The sequence below is a fragment of the Hylobates moloch genome, unplaced genomic scaffold (assembly GCF_009828535.3).
Source record: "Hylobates moloch isolate HMO894 unplaced genomic scaffold, HMol_V3 SCAFFOLD_3, whole genome shotgun sequence".
NCBI lineage: Eukaryota > Metazoa > Chordata > Mammalia > Primates > Hylobatidae > Hylobates > Hylobates moloch.
In genome coordinates, this window is record NW_026652278.1 from 144,037,261 (window position 1) to 144,064,354 (window position 27,094).

The window sequence follows — 27,094 nt, forward strand, 5'->3', positions numbered from 1 at the left end:
GCCCCGAGGCGTCTCCCCCGGGGCCCCGCGCAGGTGAAGGTGAGCGCGTGGCGGTGACGGTGGCGCGCGGAGGGTGGAGGGGGGCGCGAGGGAGGGGCGGAGCAGGAAAGGGCGCGCTGCCCTTCGCAGCCGGCCTGGAGCCGCGGGGCCGCAGCTTTGTTACCTGAGGCTGCCGCTGCGCCCCGCCCCGCCCTGCCCCCTCGCGCTCCGGGGCGGCTGGGCCTGCGGTGACCGGGAGGAGGCGGCTGCGCCGACACAGCGGCGGGAGCCTGCAGCCGTCTGCGCGCTGGGAGCTGGGGGCGCTGGCCGCGGGTGAGTGCGGGTCGGGCGGCCGAGGCGGGGGCGACCGCGGCGCGGGACTTGGGGAGCTGGAGCCCCGCCGCTCGTGAGGGTCGGGGTCGGGATGCTGGCTGGGACTCGAGGCTGAGGCGCCGAGAAGCGCGGCTGATGGGTGCCGGGTCTCGGCTTCCTCTGAGCCTCACCGGGAAAGCTGGAGAGGAGGTTCCAGCTCCCTTCACATCCACCGCGGTGAGTTTGGCGGCCGCCCTTACTCGGCCGCGGAGAACAGCGATTGGTCCCTGGAGGCGAGGACTCGCCGGTGTGGACCCGCGTCTGGAGAACGAGCTGCATCGCCAGGCTGCCGTGGGTCGCACCTGGGCGGTTGACTATTAGTCCTGGCTAAGACTTTCAGATCAACCGCCCCCTAGTTTATCCCGGCCCTTGGGAGACAGCGGCGTCCCGCACAGAATGCGCAGCCGCGGCGCCGCACTCGGTTCCCTAACCAGCCGGGGGCCATGCCTGGCCCCTGACAGAGTGGTGGGGCGGTGGCGGGGACCTAGTGCGGTGGTGGGGACCGAGGACCAGGCGCTTCTCGCCCCGACACACTTGCTCCGGCCGCGCGAAGTTCGGGTTGCAAGTTGCGCCCCGCGCCTGCAGGAGTGTGGGGAGGACGAGGAAGCGGGTGGGCTGGGGATCAGCCTCCAAACAAGGGGTTCTTGGAGAGCGGGTTCTGACCGGTTTCAAACGCCAGGAGTGTCCCCTCTGTTTTTCTCAGCGGCTCGACCCGGCTCCCTTTTAGCAGAGCCGCAGTGCGGCCGTGAGGCTTTTCCCCCGCGTCTGCGACCCGGATGGGGGACGTGGGAAGATGTCGCGGCGGAGGCTCCGGGTGGGGTGGGAGCGCGCGGCCGCCGCAGACCGGGTGTCTGCGAGCCGGAAGACCCCCCCCCTTTCGTTTCAATCACACGGACACCTCCCCTAGTTAGCCGTCTCCCACCCCACTTCTGGGCGCAGCGTGCTAAGCCCCCGCAGAGGGGCTGGCGCCCCGGGGGGCGTGGCGTGGGGGGCGTGGGCTTTCCAGCCGGGGCCCCTCGGGGAGAGGGGCGGGGCCGAGACCCCCGCCCAACTGGAGGGGCCGGGAATGGGCGAGCGGGTGCAGCGGCGGACCCAGCAGCTGCAGCCGCCGGACGAGAGAGCGGTCGGCGCTGCGGAAGGCCGAGGGTCGTGCAACACCCGCGCTGAGCGCCCGCCCCGCAGTCCCCGCCCCGCAGGCCGCAGCCTCTCTCCCCGCCGCAGAGCTGGCGCGGCGCGTGTGGGCGTCGATCTCAGCGCGCACCGGCGCCCCACCCTCGCGCCGCGGCGCGCTCCTGCCCGGCGCTGATAAGGACGCGGCTGGGGCTCCGCGCGGCCCGCAGGGCCGCCCACTCGCGTTGTTTGCTGCCCCCAGCGCGGCTCCCCGGAGATTCGCGGCCCAGCCGGTGGCTGCTGAGCCGATGGCTTGTTGGTGAGTGGCTCGCGCGGGGACCGGGGTGCGGGGTTGGGGATGTAAGGAGGCTGCGGACCGCTGTCTAACGCTGAGAACTAGTAAACTACTACGTATCCAAACTTGAAAGAAGTAGCGCCCCAGGACCCCCCAGGCCAAATTTCTTCCGGACTTAATGGTCGGTTTTCAAACTTCTGTGTGGACAGAAACGACCTCCAGGATTCGGCCGTCTGTGACCCCCTTCTACTGACCCACAGTTGTCTTCCTGGAAGGAGCAGCAGGCGCTTCCTTCCCTCTCTCTAGAGCATCCTTTGGCACGCATGTGCTTTTTTTTTTTTTTTAATCTTGTTTTTGGGACAGTGAGAGAAACTGAAAATGTACATTCAAATACAGGCATTTTTCCTCTGCTCTCGGGTGTTGGTCTCGGGCATCTGTGAATATTTACATTGTGCTGCAGATTGAAGGCGCTTACTGGGAATGCGTTGTCCTGGGTTCTTTCACTACTGCCTGGAGCACAGGCAGACGGAACTCACTGAAGAGTTGGACGGTCCGGCTCTGGCCCGACTGTGTAATTGTACCGACTGACATTCTGTGTTTAATAATCAAGGAAGGTTTTGAAAGATAAGTGGTGGTGGAGGAGCCTTTTCCCGAATTAGTGGAGTGAGAGTAAAAATTCCATAGTTTAGAATTGTCCGTACTTTCCCCATCCTTTTCTTCTCTCCCAAATACAATAAAATAGGGCTGTGTGTTTCTCTACTTTTGCTCTCCAAACTCGGTTTGCTCTGCCCTGGTTTGTCATCAGAAGCATGTGGGCCAGCCCTTCCTGCCCCCACCTCATCTGTGACACATGCCAGGAGTCGAGGGGAAAGGTTTTCTGGCAGGTTTTCCTTGATGTTCCTTTTGGTTATTGTTGACCAAAGGAGTGAGTGACCAGCTGAGCACCAAGACCCCACTGGTCCTCGTTCAGGAAAGCCCTGAGCTCCAAACTGACGTCCAGGAACATGCTCTCCCCTTAAATACACTGTGAGATGAAGCCTACATACTCTTTTTTCTTGGCTCCCTTCAAGAGACTAGAACTTCTTCTTTTTTTTTGGTTATTGTTGTTTTGTTGTTGCTACGGAGTCTGGCTCTGTCGCCAGGCTGGAGCGCTGTGGCGTGATCTTGGCTCACTGCAACCTCCAACTCCCTGATTCAAGCGATTCTCCTGCCTCAGCCTCCCAAGTAGCTGGGACTACAGGCGCGCCACCACGCCCAGCTACTGTGTGTGTGAGTGTGTGTGTGAGTGTGTGTGTGTTTGTGTGTTCGAGTGTGTTTGTGTGTTTGTGTGTATTTTAGTAGAGACGGGTTTCACCATGTTGGACAGGATGGTCTTGATCTCCTGACCTCGTGATCTGCCCACCTCGGCTTCCCAAAGTGCTGGGATTACAGGCGTGAGCCACCGCGCCCGGCCGAGACTAGAACTTTTAGGGATGTTTCTGACACCAAGGAAAAAGTACAGCGGGCTGTTTAGGCAAGAGAGCTTAGGAGGGGGCCAGGGGCGGCTTTGAAGACCCTTAATGAACATTCTAAGATTTTTTGCCTGCCAATTAACTAAAAGTTAAGTACATGATCACAGCATCACTTTATTGAAATTTCACATAGTTAAAAGATGCTCAACTGAGCTACAGCCTCCTTGGGAGAGTCCATCACTCAAACACAACTCTGATGGGTCATGAGTAGCACTCAGGGAACTTGAAGAGACATTCCCATCTTCAGAGCCCAGCCATGACAGCTCTGCATTTTACTCAGAGCTGGGCACTTGTCAGCCTTAGCAGCTACCTCATCCTGTTGCTGAGGTCTCCAACCTGTAGCTGAGATCTTACATACAGGCCTGTCTCTGTCTGCCCCGGGGGCAGATTGATGGGACTACTTAGCATTTTCCAGACAAAGTGGGGGCTAATCCCATTGTCCCTACTGGCAGTTGTCAGCTGTGAGAAACAGACAGCCAGTGTGGTCTGTTAGGGCTGCAGCATCACCTGCGTTCTCCTAGTGTACCTGGAGAGTATGTGTTTGCATCTCTACTGCGGGCAGTACTGCAGCAAATCCATCGTTCTTTTGTGTATTCTCTATTTTAATTTCCATGTGGCTGTGGAAAGGGTTAGAATTCTGTCTGTACTCCACTTTTCCTACCACCTCTTTCACATTGGACATCCTGGCCCAGGGGGAAACCCTATTGGAGTAAAGATAGTAAAAGCATTAGCGTCTTGGCTAATCATTGCTGGTGAACCTATTCATTAGAAGCCGTTGAGGGGCTAGGATCCTTGTGTGTTACTCTGGGAAGAAATTAATCAGACAGCATACCAGGGACAGTGTTGTACATTTTCTTTTGTTTCCTTTAACTTTTAAAAATAACATTCTTTTACATGGGGCATTGGTTAGAATCATCCCAATACAGAACTAACAAGTGTCACTTTTTACTTTGACAGTCGTTTATCTGGTACTTCCTCTGTGCAAAGCACAGTACTAAAACATGCACCTTTCTGGCTTTGTTGTTAGGAGACAGTGAGGTTGCATAATCTTGGAGTATATAGTCTTCCTTAGTCTTTGTCAGTATCTCTGTATTTGCATTGTGAGGTTTAGTGGCATATCTCTACATATACAGCACTGAATGAGTTATTGCTTTCTAGATTGGAGACTTTTTGAGCTTATCACCATTCTTAACAGGGATAATCTATAAATAAGTCAGCATATCTGGAATTGGAGGTAAATTGGAAGATTAACAGGTCTTCTATACATGAGATATTTTATGTACAGAAGTATTTTAAAATATGTAAGGATAAACTGCCAAAATTACCTGCACAGTCTTGAAAAAGAAGAGTTCAAATATAACTATAAACTGTAATTGACAATGAGTCATTTGCTTTAAGGGTGCCAACTAAGAAAACAGCCTAGTTATGCCCCTAATGATAATTATGAAAACTCCTTCTAGAAGCCAGTTGCATCTCAAGTGAGCTGTATGTCAGCTTGGAAAAATATTTTCTATTTTACTTATTTAAAAATTATTCGGTGGTGATGGCTGTACAACACTGTGAATGTACTTAATGCCACTAAATTGCACACTTAAAAGTGGTTAAAATGATTTTTTAAAGTATCCAATTAATAGCTGGAGATGCCATTTTCCTCCCATATACAGGCAGTTTTCAGAACTCCAATACTCAAATGTTTCATTAAAATATTTGCTTTTGTAATATGGAGACAATTTAATAGATGATCACCAAGCATTGAGAAAGGACAGAGCTCACAAACTTTGATAGCAAAGAATGGAAATATTACAAGTTTGTTCCTAGCAACCAGGGGTAACTTGGCATTTTAGGTATAAACCCAATACATATTTTAAAGCAAATGTAATGCCTGTGAAAATAAAGGGAAATTATATGCACATATGATAACAGCTTGTTATTGTTATAAATAATAGCTAACTATGTACCAGCCATCTTGGTAAGGACCATACATGTGTTAGCTCTTTATTTTTATACAAACCGATGGAACAAGTATTTCTTCATATTGTAGATGAGGATGCTGAAATGTAGGTGACGTTACCGACCTCAGCTCATATTGCACATCTTGAAAGTAGCAGAACTTTCTGAGAAAAAGCAGTCTATTCCTAGAATCTCCACTCTTATTCCCAAGGCAGCCCTGCCTTTTGGATGTGGTTCTGTGTAAATCATTTTGTAATATTTGAATTTGTGAGATCAGATTGTTTACTTCTGTGTAGTCTAAAATTATTTGATCAACTTGTGTTTGTAAGTATGGGCTTTGACAGTGGTGCTGTAAAAAGATAATTACACCCCGAAGTACCGTGTAAAAAGCCATTGTGTATAGCCCTTTGTGATCTGGAGGAAATAGTCCCCTTTCCACACTCCCATCTAGTTGGGGTGCTCACTCAATAGCCTGCATGGGGCCCTTTCTACACCCCCACTTACCTGTTCTTGTATCTGAAGAAATTTAGTTGTTTTGACCTGCCTTTCACATCAGATCGGTAACAGCCCAGCATCAAAAACAAACATTTGAAGTTCCATAAAAATGCAACCCACTAAAGTAAGTTGGTGACTGTGTATAAGGGACTTGTGGCAGATGTGACATGGGCAGCATGTCCTTGGGCATATCTCTTCTTTGCTAAAAGTGTCAGAAGCAGAAGAGGTAGGTGATGGTTTCCAAAGAGTGGCTTAACTAGAATCCAAGATGACAGAGGTCATTTAATGTGTTCTCCTAATTTTACAAATGAGGAAACTGAAGTCTAGTGAGGCAAAGTGACTTGTCTAAAACTGTAAGCAGTAAAGCTTGATTTAGGGCTGGAATCTCATTTTTCATATCTGCTGTTCTTTTCTCTATTTGGGGAAAACCACATCACCAAGTAGAGCATAAATATGGTGGCCCTGATTCCAGGGAAATGAGCTAGGCCATTATTATATAATCTCCAAATGCCCTGTCTTATCCGTCCAAGGTGGAAGATGCCTTTTTTGACCCACTGATTGGTAGGAGACATGTCCAGACTGGAAAAAGGTAGGGTCACTAATGCCTAATGCTTCAGCAGTTTGGGCAGTTTCTCTAGGGGTTGGGCAACCATTGTCCAAAGAGAACGAACTAGTTAGTAAACAAGTAGTTTATTCATAAAGTGAGCAATACTTGTTGAGCCTATAGCAGGCTCTCAATATGTATGTGCTTTGTTGATTAATATAAGGTTTCCAGTTGGATTTGTTGCAATTTCTTTGGCAGAATTTCCAGGTGGTAAAATTTGATTCACATTTAGAAAAGCGTTGGGTCCTTGTAATGCAACTTGGGTTGTGTTGCCCCTCGTTGATTTTCATATTCAACTCATATCGGAGGATTGATACTAGCCTCTGAAGGGAAATGCTGATGTGAAACTGTTTGTCTGTAACTGATTTGGTGTTTGTTTTATCTTGCTAGGTTTGGAAGAGGACAGTTGCACTTTACTCTGGCAGCAGATAGCAGGTGAAAAAGTGCTACACAAGTTTGATGTTTGTGTCTTCTCTAAGGCCAAGAAATTATCTCCATAGGAGGCAACAGTACTATGCATGTTATGAATTGTGTCTCCTTGGTCAGTGATAAAGAAAATGGGAATATTGCCACAGCACCTGGATTCATGATTGGGCAGACACCGCCTCCAGCACCTCCTCCACCTCCTCCTCCACCCCCTCCATCTCTACCATGTTCATGTTCAAGGGAAGAGTGTCCTTCCTCCCCTCCTCCACCCCCACCACCTCCGCTTCCTGGGGAGTCTCCCATCCCACCTCCCCCACCAGGCCTACCCCCAACTACTCACATGAATGGCTACAGCCACCTTGGTAAGAAAAAGCGGATGAGAAGCTTTTTTTGGAAAACTATTCCGGAGGAGCAAGTTCGGGGCAAAACCAACATCTGGACCTTGGCAGCCAGGCAGGAGCATCACTACCAAATTGATACAAAGACCATAGAGGAGCTCTTTGGGCAGCAGGAAGACACCACCAAGTCTTCCCTTCCTAGGAGAGGAAGAACTTTAAATTCATCCTTCAGAGAAGCTCGAGAAGAGGTAAGAATGCAAGGTGGAGGGCTAATCCTCCACACACTGCATTGTTTTGTGTTTTGGGATGTGTGTACATTTCAAACAATCGCTAGACATCCCTAAGAAATGAGATAATACAAGCGAATCTGCCTTGGAAATGCTAGGCAGGGTCTTTATGATGAGCTTGAGCTGAGTATTGAGAAAGTATAAGAAGTATGCGTGCTGTATCCTCCCAGACGCTCTGGTGGATTATGACCTCATGCAGAGAACATGCTATTTGGGATCACTGCCCCTATCTCTAGCACATCTGCTGAAGGTTCCCATGTTGGAGAATTCTGCTCAAGTTCAAGATTGTTAGTCTCTGTTGAAACAAAAACTGAGTTTCTAAAATTGGTTATCTGGAATGAACTAGAGCTGACTGGGGCAGACTACCTTTTGTTAAATAGCGTCATCGGCTGACGTCCATCCTTAGGATTTCACCCTTATTTTCTCCTCTAGTTTTTATATAACAAGTGTTTCGAGATGGCGTTCATTCCTCAGATCTCTGAACTAGATTATGGCCGTTGGGGAACAGAGGCTTCCAAAGAGACAAAGCATAAAGCTGTTTTCAGAGAGATTGTATAGGAAGGATGTTTCTAGTTAACACTAAATATGTTACTTTGAGAAAAAATAAAGCTATTAAGTTACAGGAAGTTAACTGAAAGCATGACCCCAGAGCTGCAGATCACCATGTATTACAGAAACTGCATCAAAAATTACATTTATAAATATTGTCAGTTTAGAAACTTGAAGAAACCTCTACCTGCTAGAAAAAATAAATAAAAATAAAAAGGAAAGAATGCTGCCCCCCCACACACACACAAAGCACAACAACAACAACAAAACAGAGAAAGACAACAGAAATTCATCATTTAAAAATCTGTCATAAAGGAGCAAAGAAAACAGGTCAAAGATGGAGTTGATTAGATAAGAGAGTAGGCAGGGCCCTGGGATGGAGTAGAGCTCCATGCATTATTGAATTCTTGAGCCAACAATATTAACCTCTTTTCTCTTTCTGGCTCAGGAACATGTTAACTCCTTCTCTCCACTAATTCACTGGGGGGCCCTTAAAGCTGATTGTGTGATCTCCCGTTGAAATAGCCAAGAGTCTATTTTTTATGAAATGCAGAAAACACTGGGGTTAGAATTCTTGAAGTGTAAACTATGGCATAAATTTGAGAAGGAAATCTTCATGAGAACCCTTAGTGCCATCAGTGCTAAACACAGGCTTGCCTGTCTCTTCCGTTTATGCAAAGTCCTTTTATTTGCTGGAGTATCCTTTCAATATTGGAAGGAGCAAGAAGTCATTTCCTTAGTACCCTGGCCTTTGCCCCAGCTCCCAACAGAGGTTCTTTATTGTACAGTAGGTCATTTCTCACTATTGTCTCCCAGCTCTCTTTACTGAAATTCAAGAATACTGAAGTAATTATTGGGTGGGCCCATGTGGAAATGAGGCCTGTGTCTCAGCAGAGCGCCTGTAATAGAAGAGGGCTAGCTCACTGTGTCCCGGGGAGGCAGCTGTCAGGCTAGAGTAGGTGGCATCGTTTGTGAATTGGGAAAATTTCAAGAGGCTAAGGGGAACTTGCTGCTTTATGTTTCCAAATTAAAGAGAGGTTAAGAACCACTCAGAGAGAGAGAGGAAAGTGGCAGGGGTGTGGCATCTTTTCTCAACTATGATAGAAGCAAGGATGTCCATTTCTAAACCAGATCTGAAATTCAGGGAAAAAAATAATCTTTCTCTTGCCTTCCTTCACCCCTGCACCCTACACCGATTTTTACACTTTTGTCATTAACTTATTTTTTAAGAATTATGTTTTTAAATGGTTTAAAAATTATTTTTAATTGTGGTGAAATAACATGTAACATAAAATTTAGCATCTTAACCACTTTTAAAAAGTATTTATTTTTTCGAGACAGAGTCTTATTCTGTCACCCAGGCTGGAGTACAGTGGTGCACTCTTGGCTCACTGCAACCTTCACCTTCTGGGTTCGGGAGATTCTCATGCCTCAGCCTCCTGAGTAGCTGGGATTACAGGGGCGTGCCACAACACCCAGCTAATTTTTGTATTTTTAGTAGAGATGGGGTTTCACCATTTTGGCATTGCTGGTCTCGAACTCCTGACCTCAAGTTATCTGCCCACCTTGGCCTCCCAAAGTGCTGGGATTATAGGGGTGAACCACTGCGCCTGGCCTAACCATTTTTAAACAGCTTGTTGACATTAAGTACATCCACATTGTTGTGCAACCATCACCACCTTCCCTCTCCAGAACGCTTTTCGTGCTGTGGAACTGAAACTCTGTACCTATTAAATCAGAACTGTCTGTTCCCCTCTTTCCCTAGCCCCTGGCAGCCACCATTCTACTTTCTTTTTCTATAAGTTGGACTCCTTTAGGTACCCCCTGTAGATGGAATCATATCGTATTTGTCTTTTTTGTCACTGGTTTATTTCACTTAGCATAATGTCCTCAAGGTTCATCCGTGTTGTAGCGTGTGTCAGAATTTTAAAGCTGAATACTATTCCATTGTATATATAGACCACATTTGTTTATCCGCTCATCTGTTGATGGACAGCTGGGTTGCTTCCACCTTTTGGCTCTTGTGAATAATGCCACTGTGTACATGGGTGTACAAAAATCTTTGCTTTTAACACTTGTAGGCCCTAGTCTGAGAGACAGCATACTAGAAAGAAAAATTAAATCACCATGACTGTGTATCATAAGATAATCTAACTTTGCAACTCTTCAGTATTCAGGTATGATAAATAGTTGAGAATGATCCCTTTAAGTGCATTAGGTAATGCTGTCACATAACAGAGATTATCCAGAATTACTTTCAATTTTCATGTTATCTGTAGCGTGGCTAGAAGCATTATATATACTTTTTTGCAGTAAAAGAATATGGTACATGCTATTTTCTTCCTTCCTTCAATTTTCTTCTGAAGAAGTTAGAACTCAGCAGGGTTATTGTCTAACAAAGATCAGTAATAAATCTTCCAACTCACTTTGCAGTAAGTGGAGTCCAGGGTCAAAAGTAATAGTCCTACCATCTGTCTGTGTGGACTGCAGAATTCCCTCCACAGCCTGTTGAGCAGAGGGACTGCTCCTGAGCCTGGAGCCACAGCATCACCATATTACAACACAGGCTGCAGTTCTGGAGGTTCAGACTTGCCCATGCACAGATTATGACCCTTGAAATATCATAACCTCCTACAGAAACAGCCCGACATTATGTGATTGGCTTATACTTTAAAGCCTTACACATCATTACTAATAAGTTCCATTGTACTCGTGAGGAAGAAATTTGCTGGAAGATAGGGAAGATTGGAGAATGGCTGAACTTAGAAAGAACAACATGTAAATAGTTAGAACATTTAGTGTGGGGCCGGGCACGGTGGCTCGCACCTGTAATCCCAGCACTGTGGGAGGTTGAGGCAGGCAGATCACTTGAGGTCAGGAGTTCGAGACCAGCCTGGCCAACATGGTGAAACCCTGTCTCTACTAAAAATACAAACATTAGCTGGGCATGATGTTACACACCTGTAATCCCAGCTACTCAGGAGGCTGAGGGATGAGAATTGCTTGAACCCAGGCCAGGGAGGTTGCAGTGAGTGGAGATCGTGCCACTGTACTCTAGCTTGGGCAACAGAGTGAGACTCTGTCTCAAAAAAAAAAAAAAAAGAAAAGAAAAAAGACATTTAGTTATTATTATGCTTGTATCTTTGTTAACTAAAAATTAACTCAAAGAGACTGTAGATATGATGGTATAATAATAATTAAACTGTAATAAAGCAATTAGAAATAAAGACATATTCCTGGGGATGAGACTAGAGAGATTCAGCTTAAATTCATCTTTGTCTCAGAGTTGGCTGATCCCATCCCCTGAGAAGCTCTGTAGTTCCTGACCCTCTATTACTGACATTGCTCAGGCCTCCTGGGAGCCTTCCACCAGTGTTAACTAAGGGTGTGCGTGTCTCCCTCTACAGTTTGACCAGCTCTTAAGGGGAGGGCTATATCTTAGCCATTCGGTATCCTCCAAAGGAAACAAAAGGTTACTGAACTGGACAGAAATGAACCAAGAGCACAAAGGGATCAGCTTATGAGGCATCAGCAGATCAAAATTGGGGCTCACATAGAAAGCACAAATATTGAAACACCTGAGGTCATTCACTATGATGTCTGTAGCAATATAACATTGACCATCTAGAAAATAAGTAAAATGGCTAATTACAAAAAGAAGACCACAGAAGAAAGAGAGAGAGAGAGAGAGAAGGGAAGGATGGAAGGAAGATTGGTTTTTCTAAATTTATGGCAAGTAATAAATATTTTATTCTCCCACACTGTAATTCAGCTGTCAGTCATTCTCACCTTTTGTTATGATGCCAGTATGTTCTAGAATTTTGGGATGTGCTCACAGTCCAGAACTGTAGAACTAGATAGAGCATTTCAAATACATTTGGGAAAAAATGTGCTTCAACTGGATTTTCATTTTTTTCCCCCAAAGTTGGGGGAGAGAACAATTTCCAATTGACAGCCAACTAAAGTGAAAAAGAAAATGAAAAACCATCAAAACCCGAAAGCTAGGTCCATATTGGAGGATAGAGGAAGATCTTTACATTTTTGTTTTTCAGGACTTGAAGTGGGATGGAAATAGCCACTATGTAGTGTTACTTAAGTAGGTAAAGAAGCCGCCTTTGACATAAAAAACAAAAGTGGTTTAAAAGTTTCTTCCTTCACCTTGAGGACATTATGCTAAATAAGCCAGTACAAAGGACAAATACTGTATGATTCCCTAGAGACAGAAAGTTGAATGGTGGTTGCCAGGAAATGAGAGAGGGGAATGGAGAGTTAATTGTTTTTTGTTGTTGTTGTTTTGAGATGGTGTCTTCCTCTGTCACCCAGGCCGGAGTGCAGTGGCATGATCTCAGCTCACTGCAACCTCCACCTCCTGGTTCAAGCAGTTCTTCTGTCTCAGCCTCCTGAGTAGGTGGGACTACATGCACATACCACCACGCCCAGCTAATTTTTTTGTATTTTTTAGTAGATATGGGGTTTCATCATGTTGGCCAGGCTGGTCTCGAACTCCTGACCTCAAGTGATTTGCCCACCTCAGCCTCCCAATGTGCTGGGATTACAGGTATGAGCCACCGCACTGGGCTGAGAGTTAATTGTTTAATGGGTACAAAGTTTCAGTTTTGCAAGATGAAGTGCTCTGGGGATGGATGGTGGTGATGGTTATACAACAACGTGGATGTACTTAATGCCACTGAACTGTATTCTTAAAAATTGTTATGGAGCCTGGGCAATTTAGTGAGACCCCCATCTCTACAAAAAACTTAAAAATTAGCCAGACATGGTGGCTCGTGCCTATAGTCCCCGTTACTTGAGAGGCTGATGCAGGAGGATTGCTTGAGCCCAGGAGCTGGAGGTTGCAGTGAGCTGAGATAGTGCCACTGCACTCCAGCCTGGGCAACAGAGCAAAACCTTGTCTCAGTAATAATAATAAGAAGAAGAAGAAGAAGAAGAAAATGGTTATGGACCAGGCATGGTGGTTCAAACCTGTAATCTCAGCACTTCTGGAGGCCAAGACACGAGGATAGCTTGCGGCCAGGAATTCAACACTAGCCTGGGCAACATAGTGAGACCTCATCTCCACAAAAAAATGTCTTAAAAATTATCCAGGTGTGATAGCATGCATCCGTAGTCCCAGCTACTCAGGAGGCTGATGCAGAAGGATTGCTTGAGCCCAGGAGTTTGAGGCTGCAGTGAGCTATGATCACACCACTGCACTCCAGCCTAGGTGACAGAGCAAGACCCCGTCTCTAAAAAAAAAAAAAAAAAAAAAGTTATGATGGCAATTGTTATTTGTATTTTACCACAACTGAAAAAAAAGTTTCTTCTTCCTTCAAAGGATATGGGAGGCAAGTTTTGTAGTAGATTGATGAAGTGAATTGAAACTACAAAAGTTATACTAGAATAAACTAGGAGAGCTGATTTGGAGGTTTTAGCAAGAGTGATGGTGTAGCCACACGCCTCACTGAGTAGCATAGCGCTGCTGACTGTTTCAGTGGGTATCAGCACAACCCTGGCCCCCGGCAGTTGTGGGGAAACTGTGAGTAGAGCCCAGGCTCCCTTCGCATCCTAGCAGGAAATCCTTGAAATGAGTTGAGTGCATTAATTACCTCATTACCTTATATTTCAAGCTGCCTTGTTTGCCGCTCTTTGGTAGGAATTTTGGGGGAAGAGCTAACGAACTCTGCAGTATGCTGACTGTACCCGTGGCACCGACTTCTGTGGCGGTCCTGCCTGCATGTCCTGGTGTGACCAGAGGAGTAATTACCAGTTAATTGGAGCTGGTGGGAGGGAGGGGATGATGCAGCTCACTCATTGGCTGGGTTTGTTTATCTCTCTTCTTTGGGCAGTTTCTTGCCTCTGATTTGTCAGCTTGTGCGGCCAGTGAGTCCCACTGGGATCCCATGTGCAGATTCCACTGCTCTGAATGATTCCAAAACACCACCCAACCCGACCCGGCTTTGTTTCTGAATGGCCCAGCTTTGAGACAGCAAGCATTTGGGAAGTGAGATAAGCTAATTTACATGTGTAGTGATAACCCTCTTTAAAGGACTTCAACAGTCACTCTTATAACATCGCTTTGGAAGGATCGAATGGGATAAAGTGAAGAAAGAGACTCCTCAGGCACCAGGCAAATCTGAGGATGCCAGGAGCGAGTGGGACTGTCCCTGAATGATATCAGTTGTCTCATTTTAATGTTGTTTGGGTGAAGTGCTGGGCTCTGTTCTTCCTGTAAGGTGCTCAGTCACAGCCAGATCAAGTTTTCCCTTAGGAATATCACCCAATTCTCTTCGTTTCTGAAACACAGCTTGAGCTGTAGAGACGCCTGCTTCTACAGCTGGGCTGCCCCTGTGTTGGGGCACCGTGGGCTGTTCCTGTAGGGCCAGGGCTCAAGGCCCTGGAGGCTCTCTTGCCTGGGGAGAACATGATTCCCATCCGTCATCTCTCAGATACAGCTCTGGGGTCACCAGGCGACTTGGCCAGGCACACATATAGCTTCTTACACATCTGCCCCCATTCCTGGAGAAAACTCACAATGCAAGCACCATGCTGGTAGGGAACATTTGCTACGTCTCTATAGGAAGCTCAGTAATATGAAAACCCACAGAAACTAGAGTGAAAAGGAGTCAGAGAGAACCAGGCTAACCTATCAGTTCAACACTGCTCTGGGAAAGTTATAAAATGATGTCTATGAGGCTTAGTTTCCTTACCTGTCCAGTAGACATCATAAGAGTAATTTTCTCCTTCACTTTTCCAGCGGCAATGTCTCTGGATCTTGGCTGAGTGAAGAGAGTCCCAGAGGGTTGAGGGGTGAACAGGATGATCGTGGGGCTTGGTTCACATGGGGTATGGGAGAGCACTGCAGTCAAGGGTTGAATGTAGCAGAAGGTGGCACTTTCATGAAAGGAATGCGAAACCAGTCATTTATCCATCCTAGGTGAATGCAGAGGAAGTTCTTTGAACGCCCTGTGTAACTATATCACTATACAGATTCTTATGCATGGCCTTTTAATTTATTAATTATAATGAACCCAGTTTTCTGTCTTAATAAATTGAGATTCCTTTTTTGGTATGACCTTTTAAAGGGTGTTGAGTTTGACAGGTTTTATTCTCACCCTTTCTTTCTCTCCTCTCCTCTCCTCCCTTTACACTGAACTTGAACTGCAGTCCCTAGATAGGATTCCAATAAGGAGGCTGCCGTTTCAGCTTGGGAGTTTTTATTTTATGGCTGGCAGGTGATCGTGTTAACATGAAATAAACCCCTAGGTTAGTAAATAATGTGACTGTTAACGATTAGTCTTCAAAAGAAGGCAACCATACTCTTGTAGAAATTTAACCTTATAGCCAGGAAGTGACACTGACGTCGGTTAACAGTCTCACTGCTGGTTATAAACTCAGAAGCAGACCCAGAGATCAGGAATTTCGTCTGAAACCTGATTCTCTTTTGTTCACAGTGAATCACATACATTTGGAAAGGAAGAGCATTATAACAACATTCCTATTTTAGCTAGTCTCCCTTTACCAAAAAACAAACGGGAAAAAACTGCAGCAGTTTTCAGGTTATCTTTCCTCCACACAGCCGGGGTGTTTACATCCAGAGACAGAAATGGCTTCTGTATTTAACAGCCAAAAAAAGTTCTAATTTCTAGTCTGATAAAGCCACCTGAAATTTTGATCAGTGAAAACCTGCTGCAGCCCGATCTGGGTTTTGACAGAATAGCTATCCCATATTTCATTAAATAAAAAGATGCCATATATTGTAAGACACATCCTGATTCCAGAGATCAGGAAAATGCAAACAAACAAACAAAAAAGCGTCTTAGCCTTGGTGAAATGTATACAGCATAAGATTTTTCTTTTTTAAAATTGTGAGTAAATAAAATGTAGGACACTACCTTATACCCTCCTAAAAGGTCTATTGGACATATGTAAACTTTTTGAATGAAATGAAATTTTTCTTTTAGAAAAAAATTTAATGATGTTTCTGAAATATGACTTTATTGGTTCTTTTACGTCCATAAATCAGGGTTGGGAGTCAATCTGCCATAGCTTCAGAGTTGTTTTTTATTTTCTCAGTTCAAATCTCACGTGATTCTTGTTAGGCCAAGACATCCATTTTTAAATTGGGGCTTTTAAATGCGGGCGATATTATTCTAAGAGGAAATTGCTAAATTTAAAACATTTAAATGATATATTTACAGTCCTCCCTCCATGACTGCAGATTCTGCATCCTCAAATTCAGCCAACCATGAATCAAAAATATTCAGAAAAAATATAGAAAATAACAATACAATAAAAATAATACAAATTTAAAAATACAGCATAACAACCACTTACATAACATAATTTACATTGTCTTAGGTATTACAAGTAATCTAGAGATGGTTTAAAGTATGCAGGAGGTTGTGCATAGATTATATGCAAAATACTATGCAATTTTATATGAGACTTGAGCATCCTCAGATTTTGGTATCCCCAGGGGTCCTGGAACTAATCCCCTGTGATACTAAAGGATGATTGACTTTACAGATACTTCTCAATTTATGATGGTGCTGCATCTTAAAAACTCATTGTAAGTCAAAAATATTGTAAGTTGAAAATGTGGCTGGGCACAGTGACTCATGGCTGTAATCCCAGCACTTTGAGAGGCCGAGGCAGGTGGATCACTTGAGGTCAATAGTTCAAGACCAGCCTGGACAACATGGTGAAACTCCGTCTCTACAAAACATACAAAATTTAGCCAGGCGTGGTGGTGCACGCCTGTAATCCCAGCTGCCCTCGGGAGGCTGAGGCAGGAGAACCACTTGAACCCGGTAGGCAGAGGTTGCAGTGAGCCAAGAGATGGTGCCACTGCACTCCAGCCTGGGCAACAGAGTGAGACTCTGTCTCAAAAAAAAAAAAAAAAAAAAGAAAGAAAGAAAGAAAATGCATTTCATATCCCACTAAACCCATAGTAAACTTGAAAAATCATAAGTTGAACCATCATAGGTCGGGACCATCTGTATATTAAAAGTTATATAATATTAAAGTAGGTATGTGTTATTACATTTAAGGAAATATAATATCACTGTAGAAAGTTTGGGGAGATGGTAATCTTTTAATATTTGTAAAACTATGTTAGGAATATCTGTTAATCACCAGATTTATACATTGGAAATGATTCTCTGATAAATTAGTGTTGCGTTTTGATCGGTTTTAATTATCTTCTTTCTCCATCTCTTTTTATTTGAATTTAGTAATCCTATGTGTCCTTATTTTTTTTTTTCCAGATTACTATTTTGGACGCAAAACGGAGCATGAACATTGGGATATTTCTTAAGCAATTTAAGAAGTAAGATTTTGCACACATTTGAAACGTTAGTCATATCCCTGCTGTCAGCATCAAAGTCTGTGGGTGTGACTGAACTGAAATTCAAATTCCTCACACCTTCAAATCCTTCTTAGACGCATGGCTTGATGAGTCTGCAAGTGACTGTCACTTTCTGCTGTTTTTCTTCAGGGAAACATAACATAGTGGCTTGAAGTATATGGAGAATTGCCCCAGGGCATCCATTCAAGCCTGTCCCATCAGGGACACCTTTAGAGTCACCTTTAGTGTCGCCCCTTAAGTGGAGGTTGGACTGATGAGTCAAGCAGCGGTCAGAGTTTTGTGTTCTGAAGTATAAGGAGAAGGTTGTGCAGGGGTTTCAGTGAGACCAAAGGGGATTATTTTTCTCACAACAGAAGAGACTCCCCATGGTTGTTGCTGCTTTCAGCCTTTTTGGGATGCCCAAGGATGGTGCTCTGAGTGAAGGGCCCTTGAGCGGAGTGTTGGGTTCCCTGTTTAGAGGCAGTGGGGCTGTTATGAGCACTCACTCAAAACTGCCGGCCAGACTGGGAAGGAGGTGGGTGGGAAGGAGGGTGGAGGAGGTTTAATTTCCACTGGCTTGCACCTCTGTTGGCACTCCAGCAATCGTGAAACGGAATGTGATTCGTTGCCTTTTCAAGGTCTCCTCGGTCCATTGTAGAAGACATTCATCAAGGAAAAAGTGAGCATTATGGATCAGAGACCTTACGAGAATTTCTTAAGTTTTTGCCAGAGTCAGAAGAGGTAAGAAATTCAGCTCATGAGTTGTAGATGTTAGGAGTGATCATAAAAGCTTAATATTTTTAAGTGTGTCAAAGCTCACGTGGAAGGCCAGGAGCAGTGGCTCACACCTATAATTCCAGCACTTTGGGAGGCAGAGGCAGGTGAATCACCTGAGGTCAGGAGTTTGAGACCAGTCTGGCCAACATGATGGAACTCTGTCTCTACCAAAATAACAAAAATTAGCCCGGTGTGGTGGCAGGCACCTGTAATCCCAGCTACTCAGGAGGCTGGGGTATGACAATTGCCTGAACCAGGAAGGCAGAGTTTGCAGTGAGCCAAGATCATGTCACTGCACTTCAGCCTGGGTGACAGAGTGAGAATCTGTCTCCAAAAACAACAAAAAAAGAAAGCTCACATGGGAAGGGCACTCTCCTACCCAGAGCCAGAGTTTTCTCACATAAAAGTAAAAAGCGACCTGGTAGAAAGAGCATGGATTATGGAGTCAGAGAATCTAGATTCAGATTTGAGCTATTCCCTTAACTGAGAAAATGGGGCAAGGTTCTTAACTCCTGTGAACTTTAGTGTCCTCACCTGTAAAGGGAGGATAATGATGCTGACCTCATTGGATTGTCAAGATGATGAAATCCTAGTTAGGCATCTGACATGGCACTTGGCACGTGGGAGCTCAATAAATTTTCATCATCCAAAGAAAAGGATTCCTTTTCTATTATCTAAAGATGACCTTTGCATAGTATAAACCCAGGCTATTTTATAATCCATATACTTTAAAAAAAAGATGAAAACAATCATTTTTGAATAAAGATGCTCTAAAATTTTGGAGAGGTAGGTAAACTGTTAATAAAATCTTGTCTACATAATTAACTCAAAGGTGGAAATTGTTGTGATAGTAATACATACTACCATGATATAAAGTGTTTTGCTCGGACTGAATGAGTTAACTGCATTGTTGAATGGTTAGGAGCTTGATAGAAAAAAACCCCAGAAAAACAGTTGTATAAAACCTTCCAAAATTTTGATATTGTCCTTTATTTCTAAGGAAAAAATTCCTTGAAAAATTTCAGTAAGAAATTACACAAATACCTATGCTTATAGATACCTAAATAATATAGACTCTTACGAAGTTTTTTACTTTAAAAGTAATAGATGACTGTTTTTTTTTTTTGAGACAGACTTGCTCTGTCGCCCAGGCTGGAGTGCAGTGATATCGGCTCGCTGCAACCTCCACCTCCTGGATTCAAGCGATTCTCCTGCCTCAGCTTCCCAAGTAGCTGGGATTACAGGTGCATGCCACCACGCCCCGCCTAACTTTTGTTAGAGATGGGATTTCACCATGTTGTTCAGGCTGGTCTTGAACTCTTGACCTCAAGTTATTCACCCGCCTTGGCCTCCCAAAGTGCTGGGATTACAGGCGTGAGCCACTGCACCTGGCCAACTTTTATAAGTAGAAAGTAAGGGTGACTTTTTAATATGTTATCCTTTTCACAGGCACTTCTGACTTCTCCCTCCCCTTTCCCACTCTTCTTCCCAGACATAATGTATGTAGCTTTACTTTAGTGTCATTAATAACAAGAGAGATATAATTGTATTTTTTCTTTTACATTGATTAGTGTCAAACTCACAATGTCAAATTTAGGATCTTAGTGAGTAACTAGAGATCTAGTTATATCTAGGTGTTCCTATTAACCTGGCCGCTCTCTCTCCCTCAGGTTTTCTCTTTGCACATTAAGTGTAATTAACCCAAGCCAAGATTAATTAGTAGCAGTTATTAATGTTAGTAGTAGAGTCTTGAAGTCTTAAAGGAAAGGTACATTAAATCATAATTTACCCTGGATTGTACATACTGAACAGTCCTTAATCTTTTCTATAAAGGATAGGAGTTCCAAAATCTTTGTTAGGATAGTTCTTAATTAATTTGAGTTTTAAAACGATGTACTTGCTCTTGAAACCTTATTCCTGCTAGGGCTGTTTTCAAGCTTCCTTGGGACCTCTCTGCATACCCACTCCTAACTGACCTCATCGTGTTGTTAAGTGAGGATCAATTTGACAGCGCATGTGAAAGTGCTGTGAAAAGCTTTAAATTGCTAACTAAATCAAAGTGAGGCACGAGGGAGGCTGCCAGCTCAGCTTCATGCAGTGGTGAGGTGGGAAACTGAATTCAATTTTCTTAATATCTTCATTTCTCATTTAAAATTCAAAGGTGATTAGAAAATGCGAAGGGATTTTTCAAAGAAGCAAGTAAGCTGTCAAACCTCATATTTAAAAGAACTTTGTATTTTTGGGTTGTGTGGGGGATATAATTCAAAAGGAAGACTGTTGAGGGCAAGGTGATGAAAACCCATCCAGGCACTGCCTTGAATCCCTGAGACTCTGTCACCCCCAGTTAGCTAACCCAGGAGACGGGGTCCTGCTGAAATGAAAGTATTGGCCTGGGACCCTGAAGTGCCTTCCCAGCCACTGAACCAGGCAGCAGCTGTTTCTCCCCACAACCTCCTGCTGCAGGGTCATCCTTAGTCTGAATATCTGGTGTGCTTGGTCACACTTCGCCTCCTTGTTTACATTACTGACTCTGGGCTTCAGCTCACCACACCCTCCAAACTTAACTGGGAGTTTCCTTCAGCAGGAACACCCTGACAGTCCCCAGAGCCGGCGGGAGCCCCTTCCTAAACTCTCCGGAGTATCTGTGCTGTGGGAGGGGGTCTCAGGGAAAGCCGAAGCCGCTCCCTGACTGCTGCCCACTGTAAGGACAAACTTTTTTGTGTCCCCTGGCACCACTCAGACCCAGGGCCAACCCGGGAGTCTTTGGGTCTCTGGATGGAGGTTGGAGGATGCAGAAGAGGCCAAGGAGGAGACAGGGCCAAATAAGAGAGGTTTAGGAATGTGGCGGAAATATGCTAATAAATTCGTAAGTGGACACATAACCACGTGGCTCTCAGCCTGTGTGTAACGTTCTGTGCTCATTTTTAGCACAAGTAAGGACTAAACTTTTATTGAGTGTCCCCATGTACCAGGCACTGACTGGACAGGGCAGAATGAAGTGAGATGAGATAATGTTTTGAAAGTGCTTAGCCTAGTGCCTGGCACATAAAAAAATCATATATGATTCTTTTGTGTATTTTTCATTTAATCCTTGCAGCAATGTTTTAAGACACTCTTGTTTTACAAATGAGAAACTGAGGCTCACACAGGTTAGTTATACCTTGTCTGGTGTCACATGATTGCTGAGTGATACAGCAGCAGGGTGGACTTGAGCCCTGATTCCACTGAGCCCAGTGTGGTTCTGCTGCACTCCACTGCCTGCCTTGGAGGAAGGAAGGGCAAAGGTTGTCAAAACCCCGCCTCGCACTGCTGGCCTGCCAGCCTTTTCATCACCTCTGCTATCACAAAGTACTGGTGTGAATAAGTGTCACTTGAATAATATTGTAATCTTATCAGCATGCTGAAAGATATAAACGGAAACAGCCCTTTTCTCTCCTGCCTTCTCAGCTGACAAGCCGACCAAAGCCAAGGTTAATTTGTTGTTGAGAATTTCTCTGCCCTCTACCACAAATCTTTTATCTGGCATGTTTGTTCATCTTTCCTCTAATGTGTGGTTCACACTTACAGAGGAAGAAGGTGGGCCCAGAAATGAAACTCTGGGAGTGTGTTCTTGTCCAGCACAGAGTTCCCAAGCCAGGGAACCCCCGCACCGTGCCTGACCAGCCCTTCCTCTGTTGTGGGCTGGTGCTAGACATGGTAGAAACTTTCTGTTCTCCTGAAGCAGGTTGAGTTGCCTCTGCTAGACATTTGTAGTATCTCTTTCCCACCTTCTTGGTTGACTCTGCTGCTGGGAGGGGAATGACAGGAAGCTCATGGGTCTTCTGTTGGGTGGGTATGTTTGTGGGAAATCCTGCCATTTCAAGCCATGTGACTGGAATTAGATAGGATGAAGGAGGTGTGCCGTTTGAAGTGTGAGAGTCTCAGGGAGCCTGCTCTCACTGTTAGGACAGCAGCCGGGCACAACCAGGGCCATAATGAGTGTCTCTTGGCTCAGCCCACAAAATTATGCCTAACCATGTTTAATAAATGTTTTTTTGGTAATGAGAATGCATAATAATTATAGGGTCTGTTCACCTTTCTTTTTTACTTCCCTGCCACTGTGAAGATACAATAATCCCTCTTAAAGAACATAAATCTCATTTTGAAATTGAACAAAGAACTGTATACATGGCATTTAAATTAAATACAGTCTTTCCATTACCCTTCTCTTGAAATCCATAAATTTTTTTTTAGCTTTTTACGTAAGTGAAGGAGATTAATCATTGTTCAGTTACAGTTTAGCACATGTTTAATAGAAACATTTACCAAGTTTACTTAGCATGACCTGTTCTTACACTTTAGACCGAAAACCATGCTGTGATTTTCAGAGGCTTCACACATGCTACATATATGGTCTTATACAACCTCCCTCTGCCCCTGCCCATATATAGTGAATTGTTCAACTCTAGTTCAGAAGGGATTAGAATTCATTGTATAGGTTTCTCAGAGCAGAAGCCAGGGACTGATTTGGGCTTAGCTAAACCAGAGGTGCCATGTGCCCTTAAATTTAATAAGGCTAAAAATGGTCAATTCACTTTGAGGCTCTACCAGTAAGGGAAATGCAATTATATAAATGGCTATTTTCTGTCCTAAAAAAAGAAAATAGCCTTAAAAGTCAGACTTAATACTAGGGTGCGAACTCGAAGTGTTACATTTTATATTTTCAAATAATTGAGGTAGATGTTTCAGTTTGTGGATCTTTGCAAATACTCCTCTCTTTATATTTTTGAACTGTCGTTTCCTATCTTGCAAGGAACTTAAAATCATTTTATTAATCATAACCGAGGGAGTGGAAGAGAATAAGCTTTATAAAGAATAATGCGAAGTGTTAGCTACTTATTGGCAACAGTTAGCTGCAAAGATAGGCTGTACACTTCACTAATAGTATTAAGGTACTACTTACCATAAAGAATTTTGTTGAATGACTCTCTATTAACAGTGGACTTAGAAGTGGTTTTGCCATGGGAATGGCCCAGTGTTCTGTGTGGGGAAGGCATGATTTATGATCTAATGTTGTTTGAAAACTTTCCTTTCATCTCCGCTCTCACCTACTTGCTATTTGGCTATATACCTGTTGTCAGATCTCTTCTCTTTTTCCTGTATTACGGTTGAAGGAATAATTGTTTGTGTGTTTAAAAACTTAGTTTAGTTTATTTTATTTTTTAAAGAGTAATCATGTTCATTGTAGATATCTTAGAAAATAAAAATGAGCAACAGAAGAAAATTGCAGACAACTGTAATCCTATCACCTAGTGTATGTGGGGCTTTTGGGGGGAGGGGTTTCCCTATGTTGCCCAGGCTAGTCTTGAACTCCTGGCCTCAAGTGATTCTTCTGCCTTGGCCTCCCAAAGAGCTGAGATTACAGGGATGAGTCACTACCTGGAGATGTGGGGCTTTTTCATCTTTTTCCTGTGTATGTAAGTGTGTGCATGGGAGGATTGGAGGTTAATAGATACTTTTTAAAAAATTTATAGAAATGGCATCCTAGTGTACATACTATTTTATTGCCTAGTCTTTTCAGGCTGGAACCCCGCTTTTCCAGAAGCTGACCTCCTTTCCAGGCATCCACAGTACAACTCTTCTGCCAGGGTCCCTGGGGGCAATCTTAACATTGATCGTCCAGTTGTTTAAGCAATTTTCCTATTTGTCTTCCTGCTGAAGAGCAGATATGTACTCACCTGAAGACACAATAGTCTCTTCCTTTAAAGCTATTATATGTGAAGTGGGATTTGACCACCGAAAGAAAATCTGTGTTAGATCTTACTCAGTCTTTTATATACAAAATACTCAAAATAAGATTTTTTTCCGTTTATGACTTAAAGGACCATATTATAATGACTCTACAGTCTTTTATTTCTTCTCCCAATGATCTAATTTCCAGATTATTGCTTACAGAAAATTTTCATCCTTAGAACCGATTCCTTTTTAGTCCCTCCCTTTTGTAACCTTCCTGAGGATTCTGCTGGCTCCAGCTCTCCTGTTTACACGAGACTATGTATCTATAACTACATAAGTGACGCTAGCTCTTTGCTTTCAAATTTGTGAGTTTGTATTTTTCTTTTAAAAAAACCAAATAGCAGATGGGAAGATTTCCTTTTGTGTCTTTTCTAAATTAATTTGAATTTAGCACTAAAATCCTATTTTTTTTTAGAAGAATTGGAAGATGAAATTTAAATAATCTTAAATTTTATTCATAAGTGATTTTATATACCCCCCCTTTCCATTTGTCTTTTAGGTAAAGAAGTTAAAAGCGTTTAGTGGCGATGTGTCCAAGCTGTCTCTGGCAGATTCCTTTCTGTACGGCTTAATTCAGGTGCCAAAGTAAGGATACAGTCGCTGGTCATTAGTCTTCACACAGTAAGATTTTTAAACTAATGACATCAAATTCTACAGTTTTACTTTTTTATTTTTCAGCTATTCACTTCGGATTGAAGCCATGGTGCTAAAGAAGGAATTTCTACCCTCTTGCTCTTCTCTATATACAGATATAACAGTTTTAAGAACTGCTATAAAAGGTGAGTCAACATGGGATCCTTCGCAGAATTTGTTTTTATTAATTTCGATAGCAGTTTTTTTAAAAAGCCAAATGAAATTGGACATGGAAAGTCCTGAATTTCTGATATACCCTTAAAAGGGAAATGAGATGTTACTAGGGATGCACTTAAGGTTTATTTCCATTGACATTTTTCCCTTGTAATGAATGTTAATTTGCGTATTACCCTCCCACAGAAGGGAGTTTCTTTCATCTCAGGCTTCAGAGTCAACCTTGCTGGTTACGTACGGCTTGCTCTTGTTCCTCTCCTGGATGAGCTTTCTCTGTGTATGTTGGTATGTGGTGTGTGCATGTGTGCTGTGGGCTGTGCACGTACACAAAGCCCGGGCCCCTGGCCCAGCTGCCTCTCTCCCCGCCGTCGTGGCCTCTGTTGGTGGCTGGGACCCAGCCTTTCCAGAAGCAGACCTCCTTTCCTGGGGTCAACCGTGTGACTCTTCTGCCAGGGTTCCTGACGTTTCTGTTCTGTGGCGTCGTCTCCCACTCCTCCATACTCCAATTTCTGCTGAGCTATTTAAATTTGAGAGGGGCAGGTAGGCCATTTTCATGTATTTGAACAACTCTTTAAATTCTTGCCTGCCCAGCTTGGCTGGCCTCTTCTCAGAGCTGCCCTGCTGTCTCCTTCCAGAGGGGTGGGAGCTTTGGTTTCTGGCATCTTGGCACTGAGAATCCCGGCGGAGTTGCAGCTGGCTTCTTCTCAGCTCTCGGCCATATTCTCTGGCCCTCCCTGACCCTCACACTTTTCAGCATGCGTCAGTGCCAGCCTGATTTCCTTTTGGTCATTTTCTGGATTTCTAGTTATTGTTGTAGAATTGTTTATTCCTATTTGGTTTTCCTGTTTACTTGCTCTGGCCTGTTTTGAGATAAATTTTTTCTCTTTGGTCCATCATATTTTCTTCATTTTAGAGAGGAGACTAAGAAGGAAAAAGATTTTTAAAAATTTCAACATAGAGGCTTTAAACTTTTTTTCCATACACACTATTGCAGCGACTTTGGAAGGTTTGTTCTGGAAGAATGTGTTTTTATATTGAGCAATGCAAACTTGTGGGCATGGTAGAAACATTTCTTATCTGGTCATCCTTCCAAAACTGGCCTTCTTAGATAACACAATATAGGCAGTGATCCAACTGTAATTTTTTGAAAGTATTACCAGACTTAATGGAGAATATTAACTTAAAAATGTCAGTGACATTTTATTATTTATTGATAGTGTAATTTTAATAATCAAGTTTTCTTTTTACCTTTCTAAATGTATTAAAAATTTTAAATTTTGTTTCTTTGCATAGCTATACAAAGGATTTGGTGTTAATAAAGGACTAGTTTACCAATATATTATAATGATAAGTTTCTTTCTAAAACTTTCAGCCAATCCAAATGAAATGTGTGGCTTTGAATAAAATGAAAAGATTCCCTGGGTGCCTGGGCCCTCGCGGTTTGTGCTTTGCAAGTTATTTACATGTTATCCCAGCTTGTTTATTTTTTATCTCTTCATAACTCATTGACTAAGCAAAACGTTGCTTGCTGTTAGTTTTCATATTCCATAAATTCAGTCTCTTTGAGACTGCATACTCAAAGATAGTGGATATACAAGGAAAAATTAAATAGCTGCTTAGAAGGAAGTTAACTCCTATCTCACGGGATACTGCTTTGCATTAGGCTTTTGCATTTTTCACTAATTGAAAATTTTTATTATTGAACTATTTTGTGCTATTTAACTATCATACCTATTTGATTTCCAAGTAAACACTATGACACGGATTGCCGGTCGCAAATGATGTGTTAGGTATCCCATAGAATGTATTGCTTTGTTTGTTTTTTCCGTTTTATATACAGTTTAAGGTCACAGTTTGCTTCAGACACACTTGAACTTGGATGTGGTAGCTGTCTTTTGTGCATTTGAAGCTGCAGGCTTCTCTAAGGTGCTGTGATGTGTTCTTTTTGATAGAACTGATGTCATGTGAAGAGCTACACTCAATATTACACCTGGTGCTCCAGGCTGGGAATATCATGAATGCAGTAAGTAAAATCCAAAACAATTGTAATGTTATGTTTTCAACCTTATTTGTCTATCTAAAGGTGTTTGTCTGTGTGTGTATGTGTGTGTGTGTGTATATGTATACTTAATTTTTTCTTTTTGATTTGTCTTCTTTAGGGAGGGTATGCCGGCAATGCAGTAGGATTTAAACTGTCTTCTTTGCTCAAATTGGCAGACACAAAAGCAAACAAACCTGGGATGAATCTCCTGCACTTTGTTGCACAGGTATGTGGAAATGATTAGGACTTAGAGAACGCATATGAATACCCCTTGGAGGCAGTGAAGTTTTCCCCAGGCATAAGATGGTGTCCAGCAGGGTTAGGAAAGGACATGGCGAGTTCCAAGACGGTTCTGTTTGTAGAAGTGCCATTAGAAGATTCCTGAGTTGTACTGCACCCAAGGCTATAGGGCTGAAGGGAAGTGGGAGAGTGAAG

General features: G+C 43.6%; 1 protein-coding gene across 3 annotated transcripts in view; it reads left to right on the top strand.

The window, feature by feature from the left end:
• Window positions 1-27,094, top strand: part of FHDC1 (FH2 domain containing 1) — a 43,488-nt gene continuing 16,394 nt past the window's right edge. Inside the window, exons 1-8 of one of the 3 annotated variants that reach the window (XM_032148382.2) lie at window positions 1-39; window positions 6,707-7,328; window positions 17,180-17,241; window positions 17,898-18,000; window positions 24,311-24,396; window positions 24,490-24,590; window positions 26,571-26,641; window positions 26,778-26,885. In XM_032148382.2, coding sequence (XP_032004273.1) covers window positions 6,831-7,328; window positions 17,180-17,241; window positions 17,898-18,000; window positions 24,311-24,396; window positions 24,490-24,590; window positions 26,571-26,641; window positions 26,778-26,885 — 1,029 coding nt within the window. In that variant the 5' untranslated portion in view covers window positions 1-39; window positions 6,707-6,830. Of the gene's footprint in view, window positions 40-150; window positions 313-1,642; window positions 1,781-6,706; window positions 7,329-17,179; window positions 17,242-17,897; window positions 18,001-24,310; window positions 24,397-24,489; window positions 24,591-26,570; window positions 26,642-26,777; window positions 26,886-27,094 lie in introns of those variants that run through there. The other 2 variants (XM_032148375.2, XM_032148377.2) reach the window with 2 other exon arrangements.